Source organism: Eptesicus fuscus, chromosome 1 (genome assembly GCF_027574615.1).
Source record: "Eptesicus fuscus isolate TK198812 chromosome 1, DD_ASM_mEF_20220401, whole genome shotgun sequence".
In the NCBI taxonomy this organism is placed as follows: Eukaryota; Metazoa; Chordata; class Mammalia; order Chiroptera; family Vespertilionidae; genus Eptesicus; species Eptesicus fuscus.
This window is the reverse complement of record NC_072473.1, coordinates 91,312,599-91,320,604: the sequence shown is the minus strand read 5'-3', so window position 1 is coordinate 91,320,604 and position 8,006 is coordinate 91,312,599. Positions and strand designations below refer to the sequence as shown.

The following is an 8,006-nucleotide window of genomic DNA, read 5'->3' as shown; positions in this document are numbered from 1 at the left end:
CACCTGATCAACATTTAGGCTATATGTGTACACATACACTATATCTGCAGATTTATAATATATATATACATATAAAAACATGTATGCATAAATAAAATGTATACAAAGTTGGTAGAGTTGCAAACTGCAATAATTACTATGAATGAGGAACAAAAGGGAAAAAGCCTGCAACAACAAACAAACGTAGACAGATAACCCCCGAACCGCAGGCCCTCTCCAAACTCCTGCTACAGCTCAGAGACTTGAATGAAAATGAAACATTTAGAACACAAGGTTTCCAAAGTGTCAGCCTGTGGGTGAAGAGACACCATGGGAAGTGGGGGAGGGGAGGCAGTCAGGGTCTGATGCTCCCCAGGGACCTTGGCTCTGCAGCGCCCTCTCTAGGAACTGCGATGTGACCACCGTGGTCTACACCAGGGTTGTGAGGACCCTCCAAGTAAGGACTGAGGGCTCTACCGCCCCACAACAGAGGGCCCACCCGGCACCCAGCTCTGGTGCTCCTGTCAGGTCGGGGGTACCTCAGGCAGAGGTGCCAGGCTGTGCACTCCCGCCCCACCTCCTAGAGGGACCTGGGGGGGGCCGACACTTGGCCTGAGGGGCACAGACCCTGGTCAGCACAGGGTGGGGTCCCGGGCCATCCAGCCCAGGTGGGGACCAGACGGTGCTGCTGGGCACACTGGGAGCGGAGCCCCGCCCCTGGTAGCATCCCGGGTGACCCCAGAATCGGTTTCCGGAAGTGATGTCATTGGCTTCCACCTGAGAAGCCTGAGGGAGCTGAGCGCCATCTTGAGAAGGCCGGCTTCGGGCCGGTAGAGGGGACAAGCGCTGAGGGGAGCAATCTCAGGTCGGCGGAGCCCAGACTCTGCCTGGAGTCAGGGTGAGGACCAGAGGGGGCCCCCTGGGATCTAGGTCAGCCCCTGCCGGGAGCCCTGGGGAGCGAGGCCCACGGACCTCCCCTGGGGTCACGGGGTTGAGGCCTCCGTGTGGGGGTCCGGCCTCCCGGTTCACAGAGGGAGGGTCCCAGGACCTGCAGGCCTCATGGTGACGGCCGGCCGTGGGGGAAGACAAGGTGACTCAGGGCCCCACAGCAGTCAGTCCTGGGAGCCCCAAGGTGCGGGGTGACCGCGAGCGGCTAGGACTGACTTCCGCATCTTCGGGGTGGAGACACTGGGGGGGGGGAGGGAGGGCTTCGGGTCATGGCAGAGTCTCAGGTCGGCAGAGGGTGTCCGGGACCCGCCCAGACTCAGTGTGAGGACCCTGAGGGAGATTGGGGGCCCTGGACCCCAGAACAGGGTCTGTCCATCAGGCCTCCCGGGGGTGGGGGAGGGGTGATCTCGCACATTGAGCTTTGTGATTTCTCCATCTGGGTCTGAGAGACTCTGGGGGTTTGGTAGGAGGAGCAGGGCTACAGGCAGCAGGGGTGGGGGATCCCAGGTCCTGCTGCTGTCAAGTTGAAGACCCTTGAGGAAGATTGGGGGCCCTGGACCCCAGAACAGGGTCTGTCCATCAGGCCTCCCGGGGGTGGGGGAGGGGTGATCTCGCACATTGAGCTTTGTGATTTCTCCATCTGGGTCTGAGATATACTGGGGGTCTGGTAGGAGGAGCAGGGCTTCAGGCAGCAGGGGTGGGGGATCCCAGGTCCTGCTGCTGTCAAGTTGAAGACCCTTGAGGAAGATTGGGGGCCCTGGACCCCAGAACAGTGTCCGTCCAACAGGCCTCCCGGGGGTGGGGAGGGGTGATCTCACAAATTGTTCTTTGTGATGTCTCCATTCTGTCTGAGATAAACTGGGGGTTTGATACAAGGAACAGGGCTTCAGGCAGGAGAGCAGGAACCCCAGGTCCTGCTGCTGTCAAGTTGAAGACCCTTGAGGAAGATTGGGGGACCCTGCACCTGAGAACAGTGTCCATCAGGAAGGACACTAGGGGGTGGGGGAGGGGTGATCTCCCACATTGTGTTTTGTGATTTCTGCACCTGGCTCTGAGAGACACTGGGGCTGTGGTAAAAAGAAAAGGGATACAGGCAGCAGCAGGGTGATCCCAGGTCCTGTTGTTGTCAAGTTGAGGACACTGAGGGAGATTGGGGAGCCCTATACCTGTGATCAGTGTCCATCCCGCAGGCCTCCTTGGGAGTGGGGGAGGGGTGATCTCACACATTGTGCTTTGTGATTTCTGCATTTGGTCTGAGATACACTGGTGTTTCATAGAAGGAGCAGGGCTTCAGGCAGCAGAGGGGGGACCCCAGATCCTGCTGCTGTCAAGTTGAGGACCCTGAGGAAGATTGGGGGACCCTGAACACCAGAATCATCAGTCCAGGGAGGACCAGTGGGCGGGGTGACTACAGGGTGGGGTGACCTCTGCATGAGGTCTGAGAGACTCTGGGGTTCCGTTTAAGGAGCAGAGCCACAGGTCTGCTGAAGGAGAACAGACAGGACCCTGGACCTCACAATGTAGGGGACCCCATAAAAGCCCTCCCCTGCTACAAGCCATGGGAGACCCCACGTCAGATGATCCCTTGAGGTGTCTCCTGACTTCTCCATGCAGGCCTGAGACACACTGGGGTTCATTATAAAGAGCACAGCCACAGGATGACTGAGGGCACCCGGGACCCCACAACTAGGGGATCCCATAAAACCCTACCCTGCTATCAGCCTTGGGATGCTCCCTGGTAAAAGACCAAGTGAAGAGTTTCCTGACTTCTGTATCCAGGACTGAGTGAGACTCAGGACTTGGTATAAGGTGTAAGGAATCACACTTCTAGAAATATATCCTAAAATACTGGAAATACCTTTGAGAAAGAATGTATGCACCCCTATGTTCATAGCGGCACAATTTACAATAGCTGAGATCTGGAAACAGCCCAAGTGCCCATCAGTAATTGATTTGAGGAAAAAGCTGTGGTACATTTATACCATGGAATACTATGCAGCAGTATAAAAAGTAGACTGTCTTGCCCTTTGAGACAGCGTGGAGGATCCTGGAGGGTATCATGCTAAGTGAAATAAGCCAGTCAGAGGAAGATAAATATCACATGATTGCACTCATATGTGGAATCTAAGTTACAAAGTAAACTGAAGAACCCAATAGATACCCACAGGTGCAAGTATGGAACAGATTGGGGAATCTCAGAGAGAAGTTGGGGAGGGTGGGAAGTAATCAACCAAGGACCTTGTGTACATATATGCAGGGCCCATGGATACAGACAATTGGGTGGTGAGGTCAGGGGGCAGGGGACAGGGTTAGGATGAAGGGGGTCAAATGTAATCTAAAAAAAATAAAAGCAAAATATACTAATTAGACCAGACATCCTTCTGGATAACCTTCTGGTGGAAGCCAGGGCTTCTAGGGAAACCGGGTCCCAGGTGCCAGGGGGAACCTGTTGCTGGCAGCCAGGCGTAGGAAAGCCTTCTCTTGCACAAATTCTGTGCATCGGGCCTCTTGTATTTTAAATAATAAAGAACTGTGAAAACATTAAAAATAAAAACAGTGTAGGAAATCAGGTTCACAGAGGGGAGGGCAGAGGTTCTGCCCGGACTCAGGTGGATTTGATGCCTTCAAATCAGGGTCTAGGAGCCTGTGGGTTTTCGTATAACAAGCAAACCCCAGTTCCGCAGAGGAAGGACCCAGAACCAGGCAAGGTCAAGGTGAGGACCCTGTGTCAGGACTGAGGGGACCCAGACTCCCAATGTAGAGGCCGCATAGAATGCCACCTTGCTCTCAGCCTTGGAAGGCCCCAGTTAGGTTGACCACATGTGGTATCTCCTGATGTCAGCATTCAGGTCTGAGTGAGAGTGGAAACTTGATCAAAAATGTAGGGCCTCGGGTCCACAGATGGGATGCAGAGGTACTGCCCAGAGTCAACGTGCTTTTCCTGACTTCTGCATCCTGGTCTGAGAGGCTCTGGGGTTTGGTGTAAGGAGCAGGTTCTCAGGTGAGCAGAGGGAAGGGTCAGAAGGGCTCCAAGGGAGGACTGAGGGAATCCAGGAACCCTAAGCAGAGGGGAGTCCACAGAAGTCTGCCCTGCTGAAAGTCTTGGGAGACCCTGTGGTTGATGACCATGCAAAGAGGAACCACAGAAACCCAGACTTGATGTCCGCCCTGGCAATTCAGGGGGAACAACATATGCAGCAGAGGGGAGGACCTGGGTCTTGCCCAGAGTCAAGGTGAACATGCAAAGGGAAGACTGAGGGACCCAGGACCCCACAGCAGAGATGCCCCATGTTAACCCTACTGTGAACCCTGGGAGGCCGCTGGTCAATGACCAGATGCTTTCTTCCTGACTTGGGCATCTTAGGTTGACAGGAGGTTCCAGCTCCAGCGAGGAGTCACGGTGAGGATCCTGCGGGAAGAAGAGGGGACTCTACGCCCTGAGGGCTGAGGGGTCAGGCTCCAGGAGGGAAAAGAAGGGCTGCAGGGCTCTCCCAGGATACTAGGTAAGGACCCGAGTTAGGGCCCAGGAAGCCCCCTAGCACACCTTGAAGTATGCCTGAGGTTTGGCCAGTGTCATAAGTGTCCCCAGTGTGCCTCTTCCTGCCAGCAGCACCTGGAAGCCTCATGCTAGGCCTGTGGATTTGGGTTGTTTCTAGACTTCTAACTTAGGAGTGGCAAACGGAGGTGAGGGCATTGTCATGAAGGTGCTGGATTTAGAGCAACAATGGGAGGTGTCCCAGGCAATGCTGGTAATCAAAGTGTGGGTCTTGAGGCAGGATGATGGTCCCTCCCAACCCAGTAAATCAGGGACAAGCTGGCATAGGCTCTGTTGGCACAACTGGGTCACTCGGGCATGGTGGTCAATGTGGTGTGTCCTAAAGTCCACCTTGGAGGTCTCAGAGAGATGGTGGACATGGCCTGCAGTATTCATTCTAAGTTCAGCAGAAGGGAAAGGTCCCAGGCACTCCAGGAGTGAACATGGGTAGCTTGGGCAGGAAGGAGGATACCACACTCCAGACAATGGGTGCCCTGAACCCAATCTGTGCTGCTGTCAGCCCTGGGAAAGGCCTGGCATGGGTCTGCAGAGGTGGTTCCTTCTCACGTTTGTCTCAGGGCACTCTGGAAGGACAGGGCCTTGGTCAGAGGGATGGCTTCAGTTCATGAAAAGTGGATCTGAGGTTGTGGAAGGGTTGAAGTGGTCTGAGTGCTTTCTGTGGTAAAAGGCAGCTATGCGCTCCCTGCGAAAACAAGAGAGCCCTCAGCATTAGGAAGTGTCCTGTTCTCAGCATCCAGATTCCCCAGGCAGGGTACCTGGGCATGACATAATCTCTTTCCACATGCCTGCTCCTCATGAGCATTTCTCATTGAGGACAGTTATTCAGGGTGAAATCGGGTCAGCTGGATTCAGATCAAGGCCTAGCCAAGAAGAAAGGCAAGTACCTTGTGCCCAGACTAAGCGAACTCTGTACCTGGAACAGACAGGCACAGACCCTGGTGTCAGTTGTGTGGGAACCTGGGCAGGGGTGGGGGCAGATGGAGCACCTGTTCACTTTTGTCTCAGATCTCTCGGGAACGTGAGGACCTTGATGTGAGACCACACATCGGGTCTACCCCCAGGTCCACATTTTGTCAACAGAGAGATGAGTCCCAGATCCTTCCAGGAATCAAGGTGAGCACTTAGGGGAACCAGAGCACATGGGAACCCAGACCTACCCTGCCTCCTCTGTCAGCAGTGAGGAAACTCAGAATAGTGCTTGGGTTAGCTCAGCTCACTTCCTACTCCTGTGTCTAAGGGAGGTGAAGCCTCAGTCTAGGCAGATTGGGCTCAGTGGGCAGTTGTCTAAAACCCTGCAGTGTGCTATGGTGAGAAAGGATCAGAGCCTTATCCCAGGATAGATGGACCCAAATCGTCGGTCACCCCTTCTTGATCTTCTGGGAGAGGGACCACATACGGGGCCCCCTCAGTTTCTTCACTGAAATGTTAGGTGTGCATGTGTTCTTATTTTGAGAGTTTAACGTCTGGCCAGCATTAGGCAGTTCAGGGCCAGACCCTGGCAGGGGAAAGGTGAAGATCCTACTTGTGCAATGTGGAACCTTCCAAGCACAAGAGAGGCAACCCCACAGGGTTCTTCGACCCCTCTTGTCAGCACTGGGGTCCCATTGCTGTCCCTGCCATGTGCATGCTGAGGTGGCCCTTCGTTCCCTCTAACAGAGCCTGCGGATTGGAAGAGGTAAAGGCCTTGGTCTACACTACATATTCTCAGGTCACAGAGCAGCAGAAGTCCAGGAAGTGGTAGGAATTAAGGTAAGGTTTAAACCATGAATATGTCCCCACGGGCTCCCCCACCCATATCAGAGGGGACCCCACATTGCCTGACACCTCCACACCCCACCAACAGTTACAGAACCCTGTGCTGTGCCTTCTATACCCTAAGCAGTCGTATCACTTCCTACTTCAGGTTCTTAGTGGACATGCTGGTCAAGAGTGAGCCCTGTGAGGCCTATGTACACCCCTAAAGGAGAGACATATAAGTTACTGTTTTCAGAGCTGCCGAGGATGTGTTTCTAAGCTCATGCCTCTTACACTCCCCCTCTCCCCCAGGCTCAAGGATCCAAATCGCCCATCTTCTGCCCACACTCGGTCACTGTCTCAGCACGAGTCATCATGCCTGGCCATCATATGAGTGAGCTCGGCAATCTTGAGGAAGACCATCAGGACCCAAGGGAGATGCCCGACCTGGTGGCAGAGGAGCTGTTCTGGGCTATGCACGAGGAGGAGGAGGAGGAGGAAGAGGAAGAGGAGGAGGAGGAGGAGGAGGAACAGGAGGAAGTTGTGTCTATCTCCTCCTCTCTGTCTTCCATCCCCTCAGTCCTGTTTATAGACTGCCTAGACGAGGTGCCTCCTGCTGAGACACTAAGTCCTCCCCAGTGTCCTCAGGGTGCCTGCCCATTCCCCTGTGCCTTGGCAGCCTTTCCATGGAGCCAATCTGAAGATGAGAGCTCCAGCAGCAATGAGGAGGAGAGTCTAAACACTGAGGGAGGCCCTGAAGATGATGCAGATTCCTTGCTCCAAAAAGCAGTGCATTCAAAGGTGTCACAAATGGTGGAGTTCCTGCTCCTGAAGTATCGTGCAAACGAGCCGACCACCAAGGCAGAAATGCTGAGTAGTGTCATCAAAGAGTACCATGAGCACTTCCCTGAGATCTTCAGTGCAGCAGCTGAGTGCATGCAGCTGGTCTTTGGTATTGATGTGAAGGAAGTGGGCCCTAGTGCCCATACCTATGTCCTGGTCACCTCCTTGGGGCTCAGCTATCATGGGATAATGAGCGATGAACATATTTATCCTAACACTGGCCTCCTGGTCACACTTCTGTGGGTGATTGCTGCGGAGGGTGATTGTGCACCTGAGGAGAAAGTCTGGGAAGCACTGAATGTTTTAGGGGTGCATGATGGGAAGGAGCATTGGATCTATGGGGAGCCCAGGGAGCTCATCACTAAAATTTGGGTGCAGGAACAATATGTGGTGTACCGCCAGGTCCCCAATAGTGATCCTGCACGCTATGAGTTCTTGTGGGGTCCCAGGGCCCACGCTGAGACCACCACATCGAAAGCCCTCAAGTTTGTGCTCAGGGTTAATGACAGGGATCCCCGTTCTCTCCCATACCTGCCTGAAGGGCCTGAGTGTAATGAGAACCACTATGCCTGAGCCAGAGTTGCACCCAGGCACTTTTCAGGCCCCTGTGCATTAACTTAATTTGCTGGGCGTAAAGTGCATTCCATTTTCAACTCTGTGTTTAAGGAGAAAGCACTAGTGAGACCCAGGGAATGGTTTGGGCTCCTATGATGATTGAAAAATTTTTGCTTTATTACTTTGTGAATTTTTAAGGCAATTTTCTAATGTTCCTTTTCATAGAAGTTTTTATAAGCTTTTAGCATGTAAGTTTTAAACGACATTGGTCACATGTATATTTATGTGTAAGAGATTTGTTACTGTGTAACACAAATTGGGATACTTCCAATCCTCCTTTGTGATCCCAAACTAGATAACATGGCATGATAAGAGTTTTCCTTGGAAATGT

At 53.4% G+C, this 8,006-nt stretch overlaps 1 protein-coding gene across 1 annotated transcript; it reads left to right on the top strand.

Moving 5' to 3' along the window:
- The first annotated feature begins 6,592 nt into the window (after positions 1 to 6,592).
- Positions 6,593 to 7,633, top strand: LOC129149851 (melanoma-associated antigen 1-like). The gene is made up of 2 exons (XM_054719492.1): positions 6,593 to 6,667; positions 6,722 to 7,633. The coding sequence occupies exons 1-2, from the start codon at positions 6,593 to 6,595 to the stop codon at positions 7,631 to 7,633; spliced, it is 987 nt and encodes a 328-aa protein (XP_054575467.1).
- Positions 7,634 to 8,006: the final 373 nt, after the last annotated feature.

Coding starts and splice junctions, on each gene's coding strand:
- LOC129149851 (XM_054719492.1), top strand. CDS start 6,593: ATGCCTGGCCATCATATGAGTGAGCTCGGCAATCTTGAGGAAGACCAT. Junction 6,668..6,721: donor CAAGGGAGATGCCCGACCTG/GTGGCAGAGGAG, acceptor GAGGAGGAAGAG/GAAGAGGAGGAGGAGGAGGA.